We start from the raw sequence: 26,195 nt of genomic DNA, 5'->3' as shown, positions 1-26,195 counted from the left end.
CAGCCTCCAAAGTGAAGGCACGGAGATCAGTGTGTGCCCAGCTATACACACCAGTAGGGAATTGGGAGGTGAAGAGCGTTTGGGGTTTGGGGTTTGGGGGAGAGAAAGAAAGGAAGGGAACAACTGAGAGAGAGGGGGAAATGGAGACCGAGGAAGGGACACAGTTAGAGGCAGAGTGAAAACCCTCCACCTTTAGAAGCAGAGAATAAAGGCAGAAACAGCTGTTCAGCAGCAAAGTTCCCCTCCTGTGCTATTGGCAGTGGGGAGCAAGCAGGGCCTGTGAACAGGAGATAAAGAGTTCAGGAAAAGTGTTTTCTCTCACTAACCGTGGATTTGTGTGTTTGTTCAGCTGGTGGCTCCGATAAGCCATATTCTGCCAGATAAAAGCCAGAGCTCTGAGATCAGGGCTGGGGAGGGGGCGTAATGAAGGAGCCATTCCCTCCCTCCCTCCTTCTCTTCCTCCCTTGGCTGCCTTGCCCTTGGCCTGAAGGGTCCTCTCGGAGCCCAGGCCTTGAAGGACGGGATGATGATGATGCAGGTGGGCTGGGAAGCCCTCCCAGAAGTCCCACGACTCTCCTCAGCCAGTGTGAGCGCCTGAAAAGCAGGGCAACAGCCCGAGGACCCGCTGGCCAACGCTGAAGGAAGGGGCCCCCAGGAAGCTTGCCCAGGGGGTCTCCCTGTTATAGGGCTGAATCTGAGCCGCTGGGGTCTCCGTGTTATATATTGGAATTGGATCCACGGAGAAGGAGAAGGAGGGACCCAACGGCCTTGCTGGAGCCTTAGAGGAAGGGGCCTTGGCACCGCTTCTAGGACGAGCCCATTCTAACCCTTTCAGTGGGGACGGATAAATCCATTCCCACATGCCTTACCAGGACACCCATTGCTTCCCATCCAACCCTGGAGCCTCAGTTTCTCTATCTGCGTAATGGGTTTCCTATATTTTAGCTAATTTGTCTCCAGTCCAGAAAAATACCCGGAGCAGAGAGAGTGCTGCAGGCCTAGAAGCCAGGAAGATCTGAGTTCAAATCTGCAGATGTGACCCTGGGCAAATCCTTTCATCTCTGTCTGCCTCAGTATCTTCAACTGTAAAATGGGAACGAATAAAACACCTCTCTCCTAGGGCTGTCCTGAAGATGAAATATTATTTGTAAAGCGCTTTGTAAATATTAAAGTGCCAAATAAATGCTATCCGGTATTTGTGTGCTAGCTAGATGACCGGGGCCTTTGTCGGAGGAACAGCCATGTTCTCAGCCCTTGCTGACCAAAAGGGTGCAAATGGTGTGTTCTGTGACGGATCAAGCAGAGGGGCGCAGACCCAGCTGCCCCCAGGTTGGCTCTTCAGCCTCCCCCCTCCAACCGGTACCCACATCCAGATTTCTCAGTCTTTTTGTCCTGGGGCTAAGCTCAGCATCTCGGGGGCTGGCGGCTGTCAGCATTGTGGGGACTCTGGCCGGAGCCGCCAGCAGTAAGATGGCTGCCAAGGTTTAAAATGGCTGCCAGAAGCGAACGGGAAGAGAGGCAGAGGGGTTCGGATGAGTTGGATCTGCTTTTAGTCTGGGGGGAAGGAAATATCCCTTACCCAAATCTTTATTCCTTGCCTTGAAATTAAAGTAATAACAGCCACCATCATGATAATAATAATGTTTATGGGTGAGTTCCGAGAGGAGAAATGATTTCCTGACTGCTCTTTTCCCACATTCCCTCTCTGAGTCTCTGCCTGTGTGTGTCTCTCTCCTTTTGTCTGCCTGCGTGTGCGTGTGTGTTCTTGGCTTCACCTGATGATTTGGGAATGGGATGGGGCAATTCTAGCGGTGTGTCCCTTCCAAGGGGAATTTCAGAGCCAGCTCCTGGGAGGTTTGAAGTGTGACTTTGTGGGTCTTCAGCTCCACGGACTCCTCCGAGTTAGGTTAGGCCTTCCTTTGAACAAGAACAGAACATGGGCCGCATGTGTGTTTTTCCCCCAAGACTCCCCTTCACTTCTTTCCCCACAAAGTCACAACGCTATCAATTCCTTCAACTAGGGGGTCAGAGGTTCTTGTATCCCCCAATTCCTCTGACTACAGGGGCAGAGGCTCTCTGTCCCCCAATTCCTCCAACTAGGGTGGCAGAGGCTCTGTGTCCCCAGTTCTGCCAACTATGGGGGCAGAGGCTCTCTGTCCTCCAAGTCCTTTAACTAAGGTGGCAGAGGCTCTGTGTCCCCAATTCCTCCAACTATGGGAGCAGAGGCTCTGTGTTCCCCAATTCCTCCAACTATGGGAGCAGAGGCTCTCTGTCCCCCAATTCCTTTAACTAAGGTGGCAGAGGCTCTGTGTCCCCCAATTCCTCCAACTATGGGGGCAGAGGCTCTCTGTCCCCCAATTCCTTTAACTAAGGTGGCAGAGGCTCTGTGTCCCCAATTCCTCCAACTATGGGAGCAGAGGCTCTGTGTCCCCAATTCCTCCAACTATGGGAGCAGAGGCTCTGTGTCCCCAATTCCTCCAACTATGGGGGCAGAGGCTCTCTGTCCCCCAATTCCTTTAACTAAGGTGGCAGAGGCTCTGTGTCCCCAATTCCTTCAACTATGGGGGTAGAGTCTCTGTGTCCCCCAATTCCTCCAACTAAGGGCTATTGTAAAGAAAGCAGTGAGATTTTGCAGGGAAGTGGCATGAGACTGGCAGGAAGATTCTAGAACTTTGGAAGGGGGTCCAGGCTAAGAGAAAGACAGTTGGGGGGCTCCGTGTCCCCCATATTGGTTGAATTTTGGGGTGGAATGATCCTGGACAGCTTTCCTTGAAGGCCTTCTGTTCCTAGGCCGCTCTGACCTTTAGGTTGCCTCTGGGACCATGAAGTCCAGGCTTATGAGAAGGTGGGGACAAGCAACAGAACCTGTGGTCAGGGAAAGAGGACCCTAGTGGTGGGTGAAAGGGTTGGAGTAGCAGCCACCGTAGGGGTATCGAGGAAATGGCCTCTAATGGTCCTACATCTATCTTACAGTAAGAGTAATCCTTTAGCTAAGACAGGCGCTTAAACTGAGCTCCACGAAGAATCCTGGAAGAGTTGAAAGGAACTTTGCCGGTCATCTAGACCAACCCATGTCGGAGATGAGCAGGAGTTTCCTTTACAAAATCGCCAGAAAGGGTATCCAGCGTCCACTTGAAAATCCTGGATGATGGGAACCACTACCTAGAGAGGGGGCCCATTTCCCTCCTAGACACTTTTCTCATTCTAATTGTGAGGAAACTCAAGAGTCGGAGAATTAAGGAGACTAGAAATCTACATATTCCCACCTTCTATCTCTTAGCTTTGCACTTCCTTAGAAGAGAAGTTATTCCTTCTTTGCAGCTCCTTTAGTCTGATTCCTCATTAAGTGGGACTTTTCTCATCGGCTCCTTCCAAAGCCTAGGAAAGCATGCAAATAAATGGGCCTGTGGGCAGCTGTCTCTCCCTATCCAGTAAAAGCTATGTGGGAGGTAGGGGGCCCAGGGCTGGCACAGTATAGGCTAATGGGATTGGGGCATGGTCTTGGCCCTTCACTGGGAGGCTGAGCCAGGCTGGGAAACTAAGACCTTTCTATATTGCAATCCAGGTCCAAGGTGTGGAAAGACCTTTCCTTTGAGAATTCTGGTGCATTGATAGTATTTTTTGCTTTGTCCATCCCAGCTTCCCCTTTCTGTGGCTGAAGTAGGATCTGGGCACCATCGTTCCCTTGCCAACAGGGGCTCTGAAGGATAGGGGTTCTGGTGGGGGAGTAGTCTGAAGACAAGACTCCCCAGAAGAAAAGTAATGGAATGTAGTAAACAGCATTGGATTTGGAGTCAAAAGACCTTCTTCCTATTGCCTATATGAAATCATCTCTTGGTGCCTCAATTTTCCTCATCTGTAAAATGAGGCATTTGGAAGAGATGGTTTCTTCCAGCTCTACATTTGATAGGAATACCAGGATTCTGGCTCCTTCTATGTTCAGGAAGTCAACAAAGTGAAATCCCCAGACATCAGACCAGAAAGGGCTCTGTGGTTCTTCCCCCTCCAGGACAAATCTCTCCCCCACATACCTCCCGACAGCCCAGTTCCAATCCAGTTTTGAACTTGCTTTAACTTAGCTCCTGTCCTCATCCTTTCTCAGAGGTGTCCACATTGTCTCCCCCTAGATCCCCACCCCCAACTGGCCTCTGGCCCCCCCGTTTCTTTAGCCTCCTGCCAACTGCCATGCCCAAGCGGGCATTCTGGAGGTCCCTGTAGTGCCCCTGGCACACAAAGCATTGGTGGATGGGGGGGGGGGAAGGGAAGGGGGCTTTCCCAAGCTCAGCAAAATATTCACATACACACACATACACACACACTATCCCTGCCTCTCTGAGAGCTGTACAATAGGACCCTTGTGTCTGAGCTCCGAGCAGCTGTGGCACTGGGGCATGAGACAGCCCCAGACTGGCTGGCACAAAACGGGCGACAGCGTCGGGGGCACACCTCCCCCCTCTGGGTTGCCAGGCAGTGCCTGCAAGCTTAAAGGTGAAAGGGTAGGGTGGGGTAGGGTGTATCTGGGAGGGAAGGGGGGAGACGGGCATGAAAGAATGGTTGGGAATGGAGTTAATTAATTAAAGGAGCATCTCATCTGCCAGCCAAAAGGATGTGGGGGATGGGGGCGCCTAAGGCCTCCCTTTAGTTGTGGGAGGAAACCTGGTCTGGGAGCTGAATTCTTTCCTCAGTTTCATCCATGTCTTGGTTTGAACCCCCTTTCTTCTCTTCTGACCTCCTTCTCCTGAGATCTCTTGGAACGTTCCCCTCTGCTGACATCTGGGCCATGACTCTTGGGTAGGGGTGGGGAAAAGGGAATTAGGGTTAGGTTATTCCTGTGCAGCTCGACAGCCCGCCTTGGGGTGAAACCTGAGCCTTGACCCCATCTGCTCTTTTGTATCTTTTGGCAGAATCCGGACAATCAGACAGTTCAAACCAGCAAGGAGATGCGGACATCAAACCACTGCCCAATGGTGAGCCCCTTCTACTTGTTCTCTCCCATTCTTCCCTGACCTACCCACGTCTGGTTTTATCCTTCCTTCCACATAACTGCCCATTTTCAAGGGTTTCTGTAGCATTTGGAGGGATGTCCATTTGGGGGGACTCCATTTCCCTTGGCCCCAAAATACTCACTTCCAGGGCAAATGTGGGAGAAGTGGGAGAGAGTCTCCTTCTCTCCCTCCCCTTGGCTTACTTGTCTTCTTCTCCCTTATAGGGCACTTAAGTTTCCAGGACTGCTTTGTGACCTCTGGGGTCTGGAATGTGACTGAGCTGGTCAGAGTATCACAGAGTAAGTGAGCCCCCTTCCTCTGGGGCTGAGAACCAGGCTGTTTGAGAAGGTTGGATTGGGAGGGACACCACTGTTGCCCATGTTGATCACCTGGCCATTGCTTTCCTTCTTCTGCTAGGTTTGGGGAGAAAGCAGATGGAGACCCCTCTGGACAGAGGATTCTCCTTCTTCTACCCAATACTCACTACTTGCACCCCTTTCTTGGGCAGAGTTGATGACTTCAACAAGAGTCAATCAAGGGCAAAGCTATTTAGACCCTAAGAAAGACTGGCCTGCTGCCTTAATCTCCACCACCATGGAGGAGAAAACTTATACTATAAAAAAGCTTGTCAGGAGGGAGGCCCTCCCCACTCAAGAATATGGCCTTGCTCCCATGCCTATCTTGGGCCTCCAACTGCACAATGGGCCTGATGCTCGAGCCCAAGCTCTCCATCCTGATCAAAGAGAAGGGTCAGCCTCAAGTGCCCCAAACTCTTTTTTTTTTTTAATTTTTTAATTTGAAAATTTTTATTTAATTCATTAATTTAGAATATTTTTTCCATGGTTACAAGATTCATGTTCTTTCCCTTCCCTCCTCCCACCCCCTCCTGTAGCCAATGAGCAAATCCACTGGGTTTTACATGTGTCATTGATCAAGAACTATTTCCATATTATTAATATTTGCATTACTGCCCTAAACTCTTGAAGACAAGAGACCTAAAAAAGACTAATCTATCTTGTTCTCTGACCTAATGGCTTCCTTTCTCATTCACTTAGCTCCTGTTGCTACGGCGTCAGGGCCTAACTTCTCCCTGGCGGACTTGGAGAGCCCCAGTTACTACAACATAAACCAGGTGACCCTTGGGCGGCGGTCCATCACCTCCCCACCTTCCACCAGGTAGGTGAAGCCTTTGGTACTCACTGAACTTTCTGTCCTTCACTGACCCTCTGTCCATATCATCCCAGGCTTTTGGTACACCGCAGAGATAAATAAGGTTGTATAAGTTAGAATGCTATAGTAGCCTATTAAGACTTGGGGTGGTAGGATCTTTTCAGTTCTAAAGGGATGCCAACCCCAGGATTTCACGTGTCAGATAATGCCAGGAGGCATAGAGATTGCCCCCTTCTCTTAATATATGCCAGGTTGCTGGTAAAAAAACTTCCAAATTGTAGGGGTTTACTCCTATTCCAGTCAGTTCTTTCTTTCCCTCTCCTCTACTTCTTGGGAATGAAGAATAACTAGGAATAACTTCCTGGAACCTTTTCCCATTCTTCTCTTTTCTGATTCTCTTTCTTTTCTCCTCCTCAGCACCACCAAGCGCCCTAAGTCCATAGATGACAGCGAGATGGAGAGCCCCGTGGATGATGTGTTCTACCCTGGTACAGGACGGTCCCCAGCAGCTGGCAGCAGCCAGTCCAGTGGTTGGCCCAATGATGTGGATGCAGGTACAGATACCATGGCAGCAGCTTAGAATCAGGGACTAGGGAGTCTAGGCTAGTCCTAAATTGGGGTGAACTCCTTCTCTTCTCTTCAATAAGTGACTTAGGTATATATAACAAAGACACTCCTTTTCTAGCCCTTCTGCCTGTTCCCTCTGACTTTACCCTAGGGATCCCCATATTGCTGAGTTTGGGGTGCTTTTCCCCCTACCCTGACCTTTCCCAGTGAGTGCCAGACCAAGCAATAATTATTAGGAAGAGTTTTACTGCCCCTTTACCAGTGACCAAGATGGCAAGTGGAGGGCAGAGACTGAAGAAAAGAAAACCTCTGGCTTTACATAGTGAGAAAGTTTTCATTTCTCTTTCAGTCCCTTTCTCAGCCTTTGTGTTGCTGGCTTTTTTCAAGTAAATCACTACCATTTCCCTGGTTTCCTTTTCACTGCTCAAAGAACTCACCTGTGGAGAAAGCTGAGGGGCCCAAGACAAAGGGGAAAAGGATGGAGAGAGTCTTAGATTGAGTGAGGAGTTTGGGGAAGAGAAAGGGTCTTGTGACGAATTCATGGAATAAGTTAACCCTAAGAAAAAATGAACCTCTCTTAGTTATTCCTATCCAGCTATTCCCAAGGCAGGGAGACCCTATCCCTGAACCTCCTCACCCCCTACCTCTTACCTCCTTCTACTCCGATAGGAAGAAATATGGATTTGTGTGTGTGTAAAGAAAGTCTGTGAGCAATGCCTCTATAAACCCAGGTTTTCTGTGCATACATGGGTGGATGTGTCTGTGAGTATAGACTTACCTGTTTGTGAGGAGGAAATATATACACCACCTAGGGGTATGTGAAGGCCACACGTGTGGGCATATTTGTCCCATAGGTTGTGAGGTGAGGGTTTTGCAAAAACTGGAGGTGTGTGTAAGGAGCATATGTCCAGGAAGCCTCAGTAGGTGTGAGCATGAGTACACATGTAAATTATACTGCATTGTGCAGACAGGTGGGTCAAGAGGACATGCCTGGTACCTTGATGAACAGGTAGCTTATGCATTTGTGGAGAGGATGGTACAATGTCTCCATGCTTGTGGGCAGGACAGAGAAGCTTGGCCACATGGTAAGATGGAAGGAGGCTATTTGCACAATGTTTGATAAAGACGTAGGCATACAGGCATAGATGTGAGAATTCATGAGTGTCTGTACAACCCCTGGATGGGTGGGCCCATAAATAGGCCGATGTACATGGTATGGGTACAACAGGGTGAACAGCCAAGCCTTTGAGTGGTCTACAGGACGAATTAGGGACCCTAATTCTAACTGATGGAAATCCTGTTGCTTTTAGAACATTTGCCTTGTCTAGAGCTTTCAAAGCAAAGAATAGAGGCAATATTGTTCCTGGAAACAAGGCTGGGCCGGTTTGGGGTCTTCCTCCATTTGAAAAGGACTTAGGGGATGGGAAGAGGGAAATGGGACTGTTTTCTGAGTATTTTCTTACTTTGTCTTTCACTCTTGCCTCTTCGCCTTCCCTCCCAAATACTATCTCTGGGTTGTTTGTTTTTTGGTTCCTCAGAATGGGAAAAGAAGTGCTTACCTTCATGTCTAGAGTGCAGAGGGGCTCTAAGATCCTGGGCTTTACCCAAAATTTGCCCTGTTGGGGACAGCTGCTGCTTTGGTGTGGCACCTGGAGCCCCCTCTGAATTAGGCCAACCAAAACAGAGGTTCTGAGTTTTGTCTTGAGGGAGTTGGTAGGTGTGAGGATGAAGAGAGAAATGAGACTGAAGAAGTGGGAAAGTCATTGTAGAGAATGAACTGGGTTGACTAGAGGGCAAGAGAGAAGGCTTCCATGCCCCAATGCCAATGAATGAATGTATAAACGAATGAATGCATGAAAAAACATTAAGTGCAGTGGGGCACAACTAGGCAGCTGCTCCTCTCCGGACTATAGAAATTATCCCATGGGGAGGGGGAAGTGCCCTAATGTCAGTGCCATCAAGTTGGCATTGAGCAGCCAGTCCTATGAGCCTGGGAAGAGTGAGGGACCCTTCCCTGCTAGGCTCTTTTCTAGTAGGTCTGCTTTTCCCCTGCACTAACTTTCCTTCTAGTGTGTGGCATTTAGGAGTGAGGATTCTCCAGCCTTGCCAATGCTGCCCCTATCCTCCTGCAACCCCTGCTTCTATGGATAGCTGCCCTTTAGCCCCTGGCTCCTGAGCCCCTCTTCTTCCTCTATTTCCTTCCCTTCCTCCTCTCCCTTTCTCCCTCATCGACTCTATTCATGTTGTTCCCGGTGCTGCCGACAAATCGCCAATTAAGCAGCCCAGCTGCAGGACCAGGAACAGCTGGGGAGGTGCTGTGTGGCAGTGGGGACAGCTGTGCACAGCTGGCGGGAGCTCCCCCACCCCCACTGTCATGCCAGCTATCAGGTGGCACACAGCTGCCGCCAGATAACACTTCTGCTGGTGACTGGGAGCTCTCCTCCTCCCTTTCTCTTCCATTCTCTCCTCTCCCCATCCCCCCCCCCCACCTCCTCTTCTTTGCTGTCTGGATGGCTCTCACATCCCTTCAGCTTGGCTGTCCCCTGAAGAAGTCAGCCCTAGAGCCTTTGGCACCTCTTTTCTCCCCTTCCCAACCCTGGCACCTCTAAACTTACCTCCTGGCTCCTGTGCCCCTTGCCATCAACGCAAGGGTCCTTCCTGCCAAGGGGAAGGCACTGCCCCTAAGCCATGCAGAGTAGCACCTGCTCTAACCTGGCGCTCTTCAGACACTGCACCAGTGAAACCCAGGGACATCTGTAATTGCCAATCCCAGAGCTTTCAGAGTTAGGGGCAGGCAAGGATCTCTCTCTCTCTCTCTCCCTCTCTCTCTGTCTGTCTCTCTCTCTCTCTGTCTCTCTCTCTCTCTGTCTGTCTATCTCTCTCTCTGTCTCTCTCTCTCCTCTCTCCTCTCTCTCTTCCCTCTCTTTCTTTCCTCTCTCCTCTCTTCTCTCTCTCCTCTTTCTCTTCTCTCTCTCCTCTCTCTCTTCTCTCTCTCCTCTCTCTGTCTCTGTCTCTCCCTCTCTTTCTCTCCTCTCTCTTCTCTCTCTTTCTTTCCTCTCTCCTCTCTTCTCTCTCCTCTCTCTCTTCTCTCTCTCCTCTCTCTTTCCTCTCTCCTCTCTCTCTTCTCCCTCTCCTCCCTCTCTCCTCTCTCTCTCCCCCCCTCTCTCCCTCTCTCCTCTCTCCTCTCTCTCCTCTCCTTTCTCTCTCTGTCCTCTCTCTGTCCTCTCTCCTTTCTCTCTCTCCTCTCTCTCTTTCTCTCCTCTCTCTTCTCTCTCATCTTTCTCTCTCTGACCTCTCTCCTCTCTCTCTCCTCTCTTCTCTCTCCTCTCTTTCTCTCCTCTCTCTCTTTCTCTCCTCTCTCTCTCCTTTCTCTCTCCTCTCTCTCCTCTCTCTCTTCTCTCTCCTCTCTCTCTCTATTTCTCTCTCTCTCTGTCTCTCTGTCTCTGTCTCTCTGTCTCTCTGTCTCTCTCTCTCTCTCTCTCTCTCTCTCTCTCTCTCTCTCTCTCTCTCTCTCCTCTCTCTCTCTCTCTCTCACTCTCTCCCATCCTCATTTTCAGCTGAGTGTTAGCCCTGGAATCTAATGGTGACATCTCAAGAGAGTGAATAGTGAATCTAGTGTGACCTAGCCACTCATATTCTTCCCCTAACCATGTATCATCCCAGAGAGAAATAGTTCTGGCAGGCTTAGGCCCAGTCTTATCTGGTTATCTGGGAGAGTGTGTGACAAAACATTTTAAATGTTAGCTGTCCTTGTCTTTGATAGAGTTTTTGTTGGTTTTTTTTTTCCATTGCCCTTTGAGGCCTTGTCCAGGATGCTCCCTAGCCCCAAGTCCTGCTCTTTCTGGAGGGACCATGGCCTCAAAGCTACTCCTCTGCCTGCATCTGTGCTCCGTAAGAACAGAGAGAACTCTGATTTTTGAGCCTCTTTGATTCCTCACCCCCTCTCCATTTTTGTAGACAACTCTGTTGGAGAATAAGCGGCAGAGACCAAGGTTGCCCCTCATACCCCAGGTATCTACTGAGTAGGAGAAGGCAGGAAGGGGAAGCAAGATGTAAGGGAGAAGGGGAGATAACAGGGTGGGAGAGAAACAGTGAACTATCCCCTGACCATCTTGTCCATCTGAGTCCCACTCTGGTTTCTTCCCTCCCCCCAAGACCTGTCCACCACCCTTTTTTCCTTTTCTTGCCAAGCCTGTGAGACTTTTGCCCTGGCTCCTGGAGATTCTCCTGCATGTTTCCCTATTGCTCTTGATGTAGAGAAGTGGTAAGGGCCTTCCTTCGAAGCTTCCACATATCTGAGCCCAAGTAGCCACCGTTCTGCCTGCCTCTTTCCCAGTGCCCCAATGGCCCACATTATCCCATAGCGTGGCATGCAGAATGCCCTTGGTATTGTCTTACAGGCAGGGAAAAGAAAGAGAGAGAGAGAGAAGGGGTGGGGTGGGGGTAGCAAGGCATTAACAAAGACCTTGGGTTTGGGTAGGAATCATGAAAGAAGTGAGCTGCTGGGCTTGCCCGTCTTTCTCATGCTTCACTGCACCCCCTCTCACCCCAACCCTGCCCCCAGGCCTCTGCTAAACCCACCCTATGTTGCTGGTTCCTCCCCCCCAGGCCCGGCTTCTCTAAAGAAGTCAGGAAAGCTGGACTTCTGCAGTGCCCTCTCCTCTCAGACCAGCTCCCCGCGCATGGCTTTCACCCACCACCCGCTGCCCGTGCTAGCTGGAGTGAGACCAGGTGAGAACCGAGGTTGGGGAGGGGGGGGAAGAGGGGGCGGCCGGTGGGAGGGGTGTGGGGGATAGCCCCAAACTGGCAGGGGCGTGCTCCCTCTCCTCCCTCCTCCCTTCCGACCCGGCTCTCTGAGTAGGCCAGGCCAGGGCAGCAGGGCATGGCGTGGGGGTGGTCCCCATCTGGGAGTGGCATTTCTCCCCTCTGCCCCAACTTTCTGAATAGGCCAGGCCAGGCCAGGGGGGCTGGAGAGGCTGGGAGGAGGGATATGGGGAGCAGCTTCCAAACAGCAGTGGCCACTTCTGACCCCCTCATTCCCCCAGCCCTCTGAGGAGGTCAGTGGAGCAGCTGAAACTGGCAGTGAAATCCTTCCCCTGCCCCTTCTCCCTTTCTCTCAGAGTAGGGCAGATCAGGACAGCAAGGAAGACAGGGTATAGGGCATCTCCTTGTCTGCTAGGCGAGGCCTACTGGACTTCCCTTTCCTTCCCACAGTAGCAAAAGGCTGAGACTTAGTGAGGCAGGGCTGGGGATTCAATAAGGTTCTCCCTCTACTTTCCACAGACCCATGGGAAGGCTCCTGAGGGGAAGGAAATCATTGTTTTGGATCCAGGGTCATGCCCCAGAGGCCCCCTTTCATCCCCATGTCTGAGGATCAGTTTTCTGGTCACATTTAGGATGGGCAGAGATAAACTTCATCTCCTAGAACTCCTTCCTCTCCCCTTCCTTATCCCCCCATGCCATGGCTGAGTCTTAGGTTCCTCAGAATCATCTTAGGGAGTGTGCATGTGTGTGTGTGTGTGTGTGTGTGTGTGTGTGTGTGTGTGTGACAGAGACAGAGACAGAGAGGCAGAGAGAGTGAGAAGAGAGAGAGAGGAAAGAGACACACCCAGAGAGAGAGACAGAGACAGAGAGAGAGAGAGAGAGAGAGAGAGAGAGAGAGAGAGAGAGAGAGAGAGAGAGAGAGTGAGAAGAGAGAGGAAAGAGACACACCCAGAGAGAGAGACAGAGACAGAGAGAGAGAGAGAGAGAGAGAGAGGGAGGGGGAGAGAGAGGGGGAGAGAGAGAGAGAGAGAGAGAGAGAGAGAGAGAGAGAGAGAGAGAGAGAGAGAGAGAGAGAGAGAGAGAGAGAGAGGGGAAGAGAGAGAAAGAGAGAGACAGAGACAGAGACAGAGACAGAGGAATGCTCCTAGAGAAAGGGACATTGCCCCCAGGCCAGCTCTCATTGGCTTGTCCTACCACTGAGGATTGTTGGTTGTCTTTGTATCTAAACCATGCCAGCTCTTCTGTCAGTGTGACCTTGGGCAAGTCATATGCCTCAGTGGACCTCAGTTTCCTCATCTGTAAGTTGAGGGCATTGGGTTAAACAATCCCTTAAGCCTATTCTAACCCTAAGTCCTAATGAACTTATAGTCATTTTTTCTCACTCTAATGAATAAGACCTGGTTAGGGACCACCAGGACAAATGGGTTGTATTTGAGGAGCATGCAGGCTGGAAAGGTGAGAGTTGAGCAGTTGGTCTCCCATCCACTTCTCATTGCTCTGATGCACCAGCAACCTTCTGTCTTAAAATCTAGAGACATCCCTTGGAGGCCCTCTTCGGTTTTTTCATAGATGTAAGCCCAGCCTGAGCTTCTGGTCCCTTCTAAAGTGCTGGGGGTTGGGGGGAGGAACAGCGGAAAGGATGGGGAGCTTCGTTCCTTTTAGCTTCCACTTCAGGGTTCAGGGCCCCCTGGCTAGGAGCCCAGAGGCGAGAGAATCCAGGAAAGGCAGCACTCGGATTCAGGGAGGGAAGGAGGGAATGTGTCTGGGGGGAAGGGGAGCCTATAGGCAGCCCCCTCCCCATCATCTTGGGCTCCAGACTCTGCTTTTATGAACTCCAGAGAGAAGCCAAATCTCCTTTGCCCCCTAATGAAACTGAGAGTAAAGCTAGTTGATTGGAAACAGACGGGCAGGGGGAAGGGAGGGGGAGATGGAAACAGGGAAAGGCTGAAGTGGGGGCTGGGGGGAAGCAGGGACGAGTGTGTGTGTGTGTGAAATGTGTGCTTGTGTCTGTGAGAGCTTTGCCTGTATGTTTGCATCTGTGAGAAGTGTGCCTCTGTGCCCACTCATTGCAGCAGTCTGTGCTTGTGCCTATGAAGGAGGGCTGAACATGCCCAGGTCCATGCATCTGAGAGGAAGGTGCCCATTAGAAAATGTGCCCAGGAGGTATAGCCAGATTATTCATGTGAAGAGTGATGACCTCTGTTGTCTGAAGACTAGCTTAGAGACTGACTGGCTTCGCCCCAGGGAAACAACACATTGCTCAGCCATGGGGATGCTCAGGGACTGTAAAGGTGGAGGTAGCTGGGTGGTTCAGTGGCCTAGAGATGGGAGGTCCTGGGTGCAAAGGTGACCTCAGACCCTGCCTAGCTGGGTGACCACCGGGCACGTCACTTGACTCCCACTGCCTAGCCCTTACCTCTCTTCTGCTTTGAAACTGATCACAGGATTGATTCAAAGATGGAAGGTGAGGGTTTAAAAGAAAGGAAAAATTGCAGAGGTGCCGTAATCTGTGTTTGTGGGAGTCTGACTGTCCACCCCGCCTAAATTAGACGTCTTTAAAGTAGTGGAGGGCGAGATGGGGCTGCAAGGAGACTCGGAGTTGTGTGTGTGCCTGCAGGGTTGTGTCCATAGACATAAATGAGAAGAGAGATGAGTATGGAGTTCAGTGGAGCAGTGGCAACCCATTCTATCAGCTTCCTCACTCGGAACCTGGAACAGAAATCCCTGCCCCCTCCCATTTTCATCCCTAGGATCTGGATCTTTAGCCTTCTGCCCTCCTACCTTGTTCCTGCCCCTTCAGCCCTATCACACACTTCTCTATGCATGACTCTTCTTTTCCTGTGGTACTTGCAGGGAGCCCCCGGGCGACAGCCTCTGCTCTGCATTTTCCCTCGACCTCCATCATCCAGCAGTCGAGCCCTTACTTCACCCATCCGACCATCCGCTACCACCACCACCATGGCCAGGACTCACTGAAGGAGTTTGTGCAGTTCGTGTGCTCGGATGGCACAGGCCAGGCTACAGGGCAGGTAAGCCTTGAGGGAGCCCCAGAAAGCCTGGGTTGCAATGTCATCCCTCCCGTCTTTCTGTCTGTTATATGTCTGTCTGTCTGTCTGTCTGTCTATCTGCCTGTCTCTTGGAGCCAGTAGAGAGACTTGTAAACCCCAGGATCCATCTAGAGGCAGGACAGTAAGGAACAAAGGGCATCCTCCAGCCTGGAGGTCCAATTACAATCTCAGATGTCTTGGGAGACCAAGGCAGGGAAGGACAGTAGTTAAAATCTAGCCTTGTTTTGTTTTTTTGGTTCTTTTGACATATTACATAGTGCCCAGACCCAACTATAAAGGATTAGGACTTTGGGACAACCCAGCCCAACAAAGAGGTCTTCCTTGCCCAGCAGGCTCCCTTCTGGAGCCATAGTCTCACCTCCTTACTGGAACATCGACGGCCAGAAAACAGTGGTTTCTAGGGCCAGATGCCAGAGCCACAGTTGGATGGTGCCATGTGGCAGGGTGAGAAGGAGGTTTTTTGGGGGGGAGTGGGGAGGCATATCCTTTAAAGTACATCCTTTCATGCCTACCTCTTCATCACAACACATCCCTTGCCAACTGAAAAGCCTAAACAGAGTGGACCCCATTTGGAGCCTGGAATCTAAGTAAGGGAAGGAGGAAACCAGGAGACTCCAAGTTCAGAAATAACTACTAGGCTTCCCCAAGGTACCTCAGATACTTTTCTCTCTCTAGTGCAAATGTGGCTACTTGGGCAGAGATACTAGAGCTGACTCATCTCTCCTTTCACACAGTGTAACCCTAGTTTTCACCTTTTTCCCTCTTCTTCCAGGCTTGGCAGACTAGCAGTAGAGATCATTAGACCTCAACCCCTATGCCACTCTCTACCTTCTCACTTCTTGACATCCTTATACAGGTTCCTCCTCTCATTCTTCCCATCTTCCTTTCTTATGATCTCTTTTGTTCTCCTCCTTAGCCTCCCCATCCTGTGGGGAAAGAGAGTGTCTGTTGCTGATTGTTTAGTTCACTTTTTGGCACTGGTTTTCCTTCTTCATCCACCTCTATCTTCACCATCAGCCCCCCCCCAAATTATAGGCGTCTGTAAGGAAAGACTTCAAATAAGGATCACTTCTAATATTTTCTGCCCGCATTTGTTGGGTCCGTAGGGCCATAGGAGACCAACCAGCTTATCTCCCAGCCCCAGAGAGACTGAGAGTCAGGAAAATGGCTCCCAAAGAACAGAGAATCTTGTTTTCTCACCACTGGAGGCTGCTGTGAAGCCCTACATCTAGCCTTAGAGCTAAAGGCCAACAGGGAGAGAGACCAGGATATAAATCTGAACCTACTAAAACCTAACCCTGCACATAATAGTTCTGAGAACAGATTGACTTTAAGGCAGCTCTTGAGGCTCAGAGTTGGACTTGGAGATGCAATTAGTCCAAGGGTCTGTAGGCAGGCTTCACCTTCCCCTGTTGATTATAGGACTAGCTTGACTTTTCTAGGTTCCTGCAGACCACAATGACCCACAAATAAGGTCTAGCCCAGCGGTAGCCTGAGCTTAGGTATTCGGACATCATACAAATGGTCCTTCACATCCGTCATTTTTACTCTTTGTTGACCATTGCTGATCAGTCTCATTTTGAGTTGAGAGCTTCTATTATCTTAAGGATAGAGAATCCTTTCCCTGCAGCAGAACAGTGACAGAGCCAGGAAGTAGGCACAGGGATTGAAACAAAGACAGCAGCACTCACCATGCTGTGCCTAGCTAGACCGGGGACTGATCTTGACATTCAGTGGGTAAAAGTGACTTTGCTTTTTTTTTGGGGGGGGGGAGGATTGGTGGAAAAGTAGGAAGAAGAAAAAGTCTTACTGTTTGGGGCCTGTTGGGACATCTGAAGGCAGCCTTGGCAGAGTAACCAGAGGCTCCCCAGAGAAAACGAGGCTCTGCCAAGGTTATCATAAGGATGAAACCAATTACAGTTGAAGATGGGTAAAAGGCCCAAGGTCATAGGGCCAACCTGAGGAAGGGAGAGAGAATAGTACAAGTCAGGGTTTATGATTCCCAAATGGACAAAGCCCAAGAAGTAGAAACACATCTTGGAGATCATAGGAAACACCCCCACCCGGTCCCCAGACACACACCATTTAAAAAAATCTATCTCAAGCTGAAGAGGCAAAAAAATAAATAATTGAGAGAAAAAGAACTGGTTGTGTTAAACTTCACATGGTTTCTAGGGAGCTTCCATATTCATCAAAGATGGTCAGATCAACAGAGAAGAGTTCAGTGGAAAGAGCACTGGGCTTGGGCTTCTGACTAGAAGGCCCGAGTTCCATTTCTTACTAAACTCCTGGAATTTGAGCAGTTCCCTTCTTTCTAGACCTCTAGATGGTCTGTAACATGAGTGGATTGGAGAGGATGATCTCCAAGACCCTTCCAGCTCTCACAGTTTGTGATTCCAGAATAGAGAAAGAAGCGATGGAAAAGGATTTCTAAAATAAAATAACCAAACTCTGATGCCGGGCTCCAGGCAATGGGATTCAGAATTTTCAGTTGTTTCATAGAGAGACTTCAGGATCCTAAAGTTCCCATCCAGCTCTAATATCCTATGAAATGCTCTATGACAATTCAACACACATTTATTAAGCACCTGCTGTGTGCAGAGCCCCATATTGGACAAGCATGTTGGAAGAATAAAAAGGAACAAATGTTATGTGTATTCTTCCCAAACTGTACTTGGGGCCACTCAGCTGATTCCCATGAAGCTCTTGGATCCGATCTCTGTGAATTAGGCCCTGAATTGAGGCAGTTCTGGGGAAGAACCAGACTGGCCTGTGGCTGTCAAGCCTCTCTTAAGTACTTAGAGCTCTATAAAAATGTGAGTTATTATTATTGTTATGATTATTCTCTTACCGAAATAGGACAAGACTGGGGAGATGAGACAAAGCAATGACTGTTGTTAACGCAGGAACATTTGTGGTCTGTTCCATGTTTGTCCCTTCACATCTAAAAACCTTTCCTTTCTGGCCTTTCCTGTTTGCCTAGGACCTGGGGAATTAGCGGGAGAGGCAGACAGCAGGGATGACCGCCGCTCACTCAGTAGGGCTCAGGGCCGGCACTTCTTAGCAATGTTCTCTTCTTGGAGAGTGGAACAGAGGATATCAGTGGGTTACCTCCATCAGAGACTGTTGATTGGCCATGGTCACACTGGGATGGGCAAGCAGAGTTAAGTGGCATGAGCTAGTCAGAGCAACAGAGCACAGTGCGGAGGCTACCATTCTGGAGAGTCCGGGTCTCCCACCTCGTCACTGGGCTGCCCAAGATGCGTAAGGAAGCCTGCCCAAACCGAAGGATCTCTCTCAAACCCCTGATCTCCCTTAGCCTCAATCTGAATGTGAGTGAGCAGTGCAGGCATCAGAAAGTGCTGGAACTGGAACAGCATGAACCCCACTCTTGCCTCACTGCGTTCCAGGAGGAAGAAGAGGGGCATGGATTGGAATGGCTGGTTCCCGGAGGAAATGCTGATTGAAGCTGGTGGTCATGTTGCCTGGAGAAAAGGAGCAGGGGGTCAAGGTGGCGGGGAGATGGTCAAAATGTTCTCCATTTTCTCTCTGGTTAGAGCAAGGCAGGGTGAGCCCGAAATAACTATTGGAAAGACTTAGGGTAGATGAAAGGAAGCATTCGATCAGAGGCTTTAGACACGGGTACCGAAATGTATGGATTCCCTTTCCTGGCTGTTTAAAGATAAAAAAAACAAAACAAAATTATCTCTGCAGGGGCAATGCAGGTATACCATTACCTAGAGGGCTTCCGATGCTGTGGGGTGGGGATGGGGAGGTGTCGGAGTTCTCTCGTCTCCTTAGGAATTTCTACTTAATGTGGACATCTGCTGAAGGCCAAAGGCATAGAGGTCACTCTTCCCTCTTGGGCCTAATGGGGAGGGACTTGGGGGTGAGGGTGAGTTGTGGAGGGAACACAATGCAACGCCGTCTTTTCTTTTCACAGGAGACAGTGTGCAGGAGCCATATAGTTATCCTGGTGCAGCTTCACTTACCACTTTTACACAATAATCAAAACATGCATTTTGAAAAATTCATAATTAAAACATTTTTCCAAACAAGAATGACTGATAACCCAACTGAACTCCCAAACGTAAAGGAGGAAAAAAAAGAGCAACATCTGAGAGACCAAAATGAGAAACTAACCCCATGCCCAGCCCAGCCCCTGTCCCATGGAGGAACCAAATACTGCATCTTTAACGAGGGAGCCAGTGCTCCAGCCAGTGAGGCTGTACCTCCTAAGGGAGCTGCCAGCCCCAGCGCAGGGAGCATGTGTCTGTGTGCCATGTGATGTGCGTTCATGCGTCACTCTATTTATGTTGTTCGCAGCCTAACGGTAGTGGCCAGGGCAAAGTCCCGGGGTCATTTTTGCTACCACCGCCGCCTCCAGTGGCCAGACCTGTGCCCCTTCCTATGCCTGATACCAAATCCACCAGCACTACCCCAGACGGCGCCGCCTTGACTCCTACATCACCCTGTAAGTGGACGATGAAAAACCAAAATCAAACCAAAAGTCCCTGGCCCACCAGCACCAGTCAAATTACCCATCTGAGAGCTCCAGGACACAGCACAGAGTCCCAGATCAACCGTGGCCTCCACCCAGCCAGCACCCCCACCAGACTCCCCACTGCCTGCTGCTCCGGGCCCCTCCGGGGGGCGGGAGGGGGCACGGGCCAGGGCGGGGCTGGGCCAAGGGGAGCTGGCGGGAGGGAATGGGGGGTGGGTGCAGCCATCCCATCCTCATGCGTGATTGCTGTTTTTTTTTCTTTTTGTCTCCTTGTCCTTCCCACCCTAGCCCATGCAACCCTCAAAAAAAACAACAACAAACCAACAAAACAAAAACCCACCACCAAAAACAAACAAAAAATTAAAAACAAAAACCATCCACACACAAAACAAAATCTAATCTCAAGGCAATCCTATCACCATCACCTTACCACCATTCCTTCTTTACCTCACCCTTCATTTCGTAAGGTCTTTAAAGATGCAGTACCTTTGCCTCCTCCCAACCCTCACTCCTTCAGTTTTACATTTGGTTTCTCATTGTTGTTCCTCTTATTTTTTCTCCCCTCCACCTCCCCTCCAGCTCCCAAATACCCATCCTCCCATTTTAGAGGTAGGGGCAGGGAGCCCTGAGCTTCGCCCCCATCCCCGCAGTTTCTGAAGCAATGAACAATTTTGGCAAAGGGGAGAGAGAAATCTAAAGAGTCAAAAGGCATAGAGGACACGTCTGGCCTGGAGACAAGGAAAGGAGATGGTGGAGAGATAGAGATGGGGCTGTGGTGCCTAAGGGAAGAGAAGGGTACCTACGGCAGACGGACAGTGTTGAAGGTGGCCTGGGAGCCTGGGCTTAAAGGTTCTCTGTTTCCTGTAGACTTTAGACTGTGGTGGGGCAGAGGCAGGCTCAGTTCTCCATGTTTTTCACTGGCTCTTGGCCTTTTTTATGTCTCTCTCTTCCTCTTTCATGGTTTTGGTTCTTTTGTTCTCCATCTTCTCCATGTCTTCCCCTTGTTTCCATTCACCATCCAACACACAGGCTTGGTCCTTGGGAGAAGGGTGGGAGAAGGTATACCCTGAATGATCAGGGTAGGGGCTTCTACTGGAGAGAGACGGAGAAGAGTTTGGTGAGCATGTGGTCTCTGGTGTGTGTCTGGTAAGGGCCCAACTCAGGCCCAGCAGTGGAAAGCTCGTAGGGACCCCCTATCCCAGTGGCCTAACCCTAAGGACATTTTTCTTTTTGTCCTTTTGGAGAAGCCGACACAAGTTTCAGCCACCCACCTCCACATAGCCCTCCCTCTTCCTTCCCCCTCCTCTGCTCCCCAGTAGAATTGTGTCATCACGAGCCCTTGGGATAGTTGCCTCCGGACCAGCCCCGGAGATGCTGCCTTGACCCCTCAGCTCAGAGGGTCCTGAGGACATCGGGACCATTTGGCCTGACTCAATTGTCAGTTCCCAGGAATACCATAGTATTAAACCCAGCCCCTCCCAGGAGAGGAAGAGTCCACATGAATTGTAGGGGGAGTGGGCATGGGCTGAGCTGGGCCTATTCTTTTCAGACCCCTGCTGGACCCAAATCTGAACGTCCAGCGTGGCTTTGCCCGACATTGCCCAGAACTGCCCACCATGGAAAGAAGAGCAGTCCTGGACTGGCCTCGGAGAGTAGAGTCTCCTTTTTTTGGGGTGGGCCAAAGATTCTCTTACTAGCCCCTGGTGTGGAACAGGCTGGGAAGAGTGACCACAGCCTCAGCCTATGCCAAGGGAATCTTCCCTCCTAAAGCCTTTTGCCAGCATAGAGTTTATTGCAGTGAGAGAAGCTGTTCGTAGGACCAGAGGAGCACCTGAGCTCCATAGGCCTAGGGCCTGCCTCTGGTGCCCATCTGCTGGGTAAGGCAGGAATAGGAGGGACATTGGGGCTGCTAGAGGAGCCGGTGTTCCAGGCCCCCTCCACCTCATTCTCTGGGGCCCTCAGAAAAGATGTGATTTGGGGCTCGGAAGCTGGGCGGAGAGGGGAGAAGCACAAGAGTGGCTGTGTTAAATTATAGTATGCAGTATGGGTATAAATGTGTATCTGTGTGAGGAGAGAGAGCTCGAGTGTGAGTGTGTGTGAGTGTGTGTGTGTGTGTGTGTGTGTGTGTGTGTGTGTGTGTGTGTAATCTGGGTAGGGGAAGGCCCAGAGGACATCCTCCCCTCCAAGCTGGCCCCTATGGGCACTGTCTAGCTGGAGGAGATGGGGTGATGATGGTTCCTAACCAAGACTCTCTCTCTCTTTCTCTCTCTTTCTCAGCAGCCCTCGAGGGCAGTGTCCGGGTAGGGGGGACAGGGCCAACTTGGACTTATCAAGTCTCTCCCTTTTTCCCTTCCTTCCTTCCCCCGCAGCATTCTCAACGACAGGCGCCTCCTCTGCCAACCGGTTTGTCAGCATCGGACCCCGGGACGGCAACTTTCTAAACATCCCACAGCAGTCTCAGGTAGGAGGGCTCTGCCCATCAGCCCCTCTGCACCTAAAAGGCCAGGGGGATCGACGGTGGGCTGTCCTGGAAGTCCAAGAGCCCTGGTTCCCATCCTAGCCAGGCCCCACTGGCCCCAAGGGCCTTCTTGGGGGTCTCTAAGGCCTCTTGGAGCTCCAAGGCTGTACCTCTCTAGTCCTAGGCCCCGTAAAGGGGATGGGGCTCCTCTGGGAGAGTCCTTTTTGCCTATGGGGAACAGGGGTTCTGTGGCCAGAAAGGAAAGCAGAACCAGAGCCTGGGCCCAGGGTTTCCCTCCTCCTGGCTGAGCCTGTTTCACTCCCCAGGCAGCCCCCAGGCTCACAGGCTAATCAGCTAATTGGCTAATTAGCCCTGGCAGCCCAGGCCCTGGGGGAAGGCAGCCAAGGCCACTGTGCTGGGGCTGGGCTGACTGGTTGGGGAAGGCTGGGAAGGCCATGAAAATCTGAACTCCAAGGCCTTAGGGGAAGAACGGGGTATTATGCTCCGTGACTCTGGCCCTCTGGTTGGCTTAGCTCTAGCCAGGAGAGTTGGGGTTCAGGAGCCTCCCCATTCACTCCCAGAGCTTAGGGATCTTATAGCATGCCCTGTGGGACGGAGCAAGCCTGGGTGAACTCCAGACTCTGGGGTTGGAGCACCTTTAAGTAGAGCAGCTCTCTCACTGCCACTGCCACTGCCCACCTCGGGACAACAGCCCCCCCAGGCACCCAGCTGAGTCCGATTAAGGAGAAGGGGGCTGCCCCCATCCCAGGACCCTCAGATGGGACCAAGTCTGAGAAGGTCCTTGGCCTAATGGGGACCACCCCCCCCCCTTGCTCCTGTCCTTCACTTCTCCCCATAGTGCCCTGGCGTGCAGACACACACACACACACACACACACACCCCAATCTCCTCTCGACTTTTACACAATCAAGTCTATTGGAACTCCGCACACACCCCCTGGAAGAGTTGTCTGCTCTTCCTCCTGAACCTTGTGAGAGACAGGACAGTCGAGACCAAAGGGAGGAAAAAAGAGTGAGTGTAGAGGCCAGGCCTTTCTGCTAATGTTCAGTGTCTTTGCTGCCAGGCCTGCATGCATCCAGAGAAAGTTGGTTGAAATTTTGTGCGGTTTGGGGTTTTCCTCCCCCCTTTCCCTCCCTCAAAAAAAACCCCAACTTTGTCAAACTTCAGAACTTCAGAGCTCCCTAGCGGCAAGGAGGGGAGGGGAGCTTCAAACCCCCCTCCCTGCCTCCCACCCCCTCTCCCCGGAGTCACGTCTGACCCGTCTGGTTTCCCAGAGCAACCAGACATGATGTAACACCCAGATGAACTTGAACTTGGGGGTGTTGAGAAGAAAAACAATGGCCCTGAGCAGGGGCTGGAGCCAGCCCCCTCAGCTCTGTGCCAGGGAGGCCGAGAGAGCCCTGCTGGCAGAGTACCGGGAGAGAGGGGGGAGTAGAGAGAGGGAGGGAGGGAAGGAGGGAGGGCAGAGGAAGAGAGGCCAGTTGGGTTTCCACATAGCTCTGGGCTAGGCAGAAACAGAGGGCGGCCGAGTGGATCCTCTCCCGCCTGCCCAGAGCCCTGGGCTGCTCTGACGGCACTCCAAGGATGGCTGCCATTGTACCCCACCCCCCACCCCAAAGTCTCCCTTTCTGGCTGTCCAGGCTCAGTGTTCTTGAAGCCAAGTCAAAGTTCTGGGAAGTTTGGGAAAGAGTTCCCCTCTAAATATTCACATAGGGCAGGAAATGCTGGCAAGTAGGTGTATCTGTTTGGGGAGGGGCAAAAGAGCAAGACAAACTGTAAGTCCCTTGGGCTTGGGGTCTGTGCTCTGTTGGTTAAAGATGGGGGGGCACTGTTACCACAGTAACCAGTGACTTTAGCTGATCCCCCAGAGCACCAGATGGAGAGAGAACAAAAGAATAAGGAAAGAAAAGAGAATTCCAACAATTTGCTCTCTTTCTCCAGGCAGTGCCTTGTCCCATGTTTTAATCAGTTGGGGAAGAGACAAGGAGGAGTGTGCAATAAGACACTTCCATTTAGGCCCTCAGATTCTGGTCCCCTGCGGGGAGGGGTCAGACCCCCTACCTGAGCCACCTGTTAGAGTAAATGCCCACCACTCATTCCCTTACTCTGAGACTGCATCCTCCCTCCCTTGTGTTTGAAACTATCAATTCATTCCTCCATCTATCCAGTCTTGCTTCCACCCATCCATCCATCCATCCATCCATCCATCCATCCATCCATCCATCCACCCATCCATCCATCCATCCAGTTGTGTACCCAATGCAGGAGAAGCCATCAAATAAATCACACAGCTCTGGAGACCTTGGCCTTTTGGCTCTTGGCAGAGACACACTTCTTTAACTAGTGACTGCCTATTGCTGCCTTCTTTGTCTCTGCCTGGGACTAGTGAGTGACCTGTCTCTGTGCCCTAGGTCTAGAAAGGCACATGTCTGTCTTTGGGCTCCCAGAGGGAACCAAGACCTGGAAGAGTGCTGAAATAGGACTTGAGCTTGTATATTTGAGAGTGAGGAGGAATACAGGGCAGTGCCTTTCTCTCTATGGCATCAAAGGACCTGCATTCAAATCCCATTTCTTCTCCTTACTGCCTGTATGGCCCAGGACAAGTTACTTTCTCTGGATTTTGGTCTTTACCAGTGAAATGGGGGTTTGGAGACCTTAGATGATTTCCAACCTGGAAAATTCTTCCTACTCTTAAGTTCTTTGATCCTAGCAATGAGAGGAGTCCTAGTCAGCCCCTACCCTAATCCCTCATCCTGCTTCTCAGCATCAGGTGTTCCTTCTCAAGGGATTCAACACTTAGTGCTATCCTTCCTCCCTAGATTGTCCTCTGGATTCAGAATCAATTTCTATCAATTGCTAACCATTTATTAAGCACTTACTATGTGCCAGGTCCTGTGCTAAGCTAGGAGACCAAAACAGGAAAAAGATAGCCCTTGCCCTCTGAAGAGCTTACAGTCTAATGGAGAGGGGCCAACATACAAACTCAGTTTCTTTTAGTTTTCGCCACATACCTGCTAGTGTTGACAAGAATATATCTGACAGTGCACATCCTACCCTCTAGGATTCCCAATGAGGGCTTTTATAAACCTATAATGGTGGAAAGAATCCAAGGAACTTGATTTTATTTCTTGTTTCCTTTTTATAAAAATCCTAACCTTCTGATTTAGAATCTATACTAAGTATTGGTTCCAAGGCAGAAGAGCAGTAAAAGGCTAGGCAGTGGGGGGTAAGTGACTTGTCCAGGATCACACAACTAGGAAATGCCTAAGGCCATGTTTAAACCCAGGACCTCTCATCTCCAGGCCTGGCTCTCAATCCACTGAGCCATCTAGCTGCCCCATGACTTCATTTCTTGACTTTGACCCTTAAGAGTTGTATGACCATAGAATCGTAGCTCTAAAGATGAACGAGATCTCCAAGGCCATCTCATTGAACTTTCTCATTTTACAAATGAGGAAACTGTTGTCCAGGGAAGGTAATCTTTGAAAGATGTAGCCATCTTCAGAAGTAGGATTAAAACTCAGGTCCTTTGACTTGAGAGGACTTTTTGCTCTGCCATTCCATGTCCCCAAGCAAGTTACTCAATTCTTTTCATCTCTGCTTCCTCATCTATGAAATGGGAAATTTACATCTCTCACAGTGTGGAAAGCCCTTTGTAAATGACATAAACATTAAAGTGCTAGAGAAATAGGAATGATTAGTTATTAGCAAGTACTTCTTACTCATCGGTTATTAATAAGTGTAATGAATTGTTTGTAAGTATAATTATGAATGTATTAAGCACAGTAAAGAACTTCCAGCTTTTCCCTTCCTAGAGCGTGGCCCCATGATTACGATTAGCTGCCGAGCTCACCTCAGTCAGGGTGCCTGTGGAGGAGTATATAGCACCCCAGAAAACAGGGGGACTATTTCCCCTCGACCCTCCACAGACAAAGGTGTCAAAGGACTAAGGTACCTGCAGGAGAGGCTAGCATCCTTCCCCACCTACTGCCTCTCCTCCCATGGAAGGGTGAGGGGACTATAGCTTGGTACAGTTGAGGGACTGGGTTAGAAGGGAAAGGAGGGTCTCTGTATGCTGAGCCAAGATCAATGGTCCCATTTACACGGTTTACAAGGCAGATTCTGTGGGAGTGTGGTGCCCCCTGCTGGCTGATAGTGGAAATAGCTGTTCCACGGATTCCCAGAGGTCCTTAAAGAGGAGGATCCTGGAGCAGTTGGGGGGAAGCAGTTTCACTTGTGCAAGCAGGCGGCTGCAGATGGTAACAGGCTTTGTGACATGCCCCTTCCCCTTGGGGTTGGCACTGCCAGGGAGTGTATCAGTGCCATGTGGTGCCTCACCCAGGCCCCCTCCCAACACACACCCCATGCCCCTAACCTTTCAGCTGGTGGGGCCTCTTCTGTGATGTACAGACGGGAATTTCAGCTTTCAATCCAAAGAGACAGAGTGAGAGAAAATCGAACAGAAGCTTCCCCCCCCCAACCAACACACACACATACCCTAGGGACAAAAGCCCCAGCCTGGCATCCTCTCTCTCTCCACCCCCACCCTCCAGAACTCATACAGAAACCCAAACAATTGGAAACGTGACCAAATCCTAGGCCTGTGCCAGCTCCAGCTATGGGGGTCCTACCCACTGGGCAGAGTGCCCACAGGAAGG

General features: G+C 50.7%; 1 protein-coding gene and 1 long non-coding RNA gene across 8 annotated transcripts in view; one reads left to right on the top strand and one right to left on the bottom strand.

The window, feature by feature from the left end:
- Positions 1-26,195, top strand: part of NFIX (nuclear factor I X) — a 120,792-nt gene that overhangs the window by 89,170 nt on the left and 5,427 nt on the right. For 2 of the 7 annotated variants that reach the window (XM_056822654.1, XM_056822655.1), the window contains exons 3-10: positions 4,905-4,967; positions 5,210-5,284; positions 6,041-6,161; positions 6,573-6,709; positions 11,331-11,453; positions 14,340-14,515; positions 18,881-19,028; positions 21,428-21,519. In XM_056822654.1, the coding sequence (XP_056678632.1) occupies positions 4,905-4,967; positions 5,210-5,284; positions 6,041-6,161; positions 6,573-6,709; positions 11,331-11,453; positions 14,340-14,515; positions 18,881-19,028; positions 21,428-21,519 (935 nt within the window). The remainder of the gene's footprint in view (positions 1-4,904; positions 4,968-5,209; positions 5,285-6,040; positions 6,162-6,572; positions 6,710-11,330; positions 11,454-14,339; positions 14,516-18,880; positions 19,029-21,427; positions 21,520-26,195) is intronic. The other 5 variants (XM_056822656.1, XM_056822657.1, XM_056822658.1 and 2 more) reach the window with 3 other exon arrangements.
- LOC103105809 (uncharacterized) lies at positions 1,627-6,047 on the bottom strand. The gene is made up of 4 exons (XR_001629310.2): positions 5,128-6,047; positions 4,657-4,786; positions 3,267-3,378; positions 1,627-1,917 (listed from the first exon to the last, which is right to left on the bottom strand). It is a non-coding gene; the product is annotated as an uncharacterized LOC103105809 (long non-coding RNA).

Source organism: Monodelphis domestica, chromosome 3 (assembly GCF_027887165.1).
Source record: "Monodelphis domestica isolate mMonDom1 chromosome 3, mMonDom1.pri, whole genome shotgun sequence".
In the NCBI taxonomy this organism is placed as follows: Eukaryota; Metazoa; Chordata; class Mammalia; order Didelphimorphia; family Didelphidae; genus Monodelphis; species Monodelphis domestica.
The sequence above is the reverse complement of the archived record's forward strand: the minus strand, read 5'-3'. Positions and strand labels throughout refer to the sequence as shown.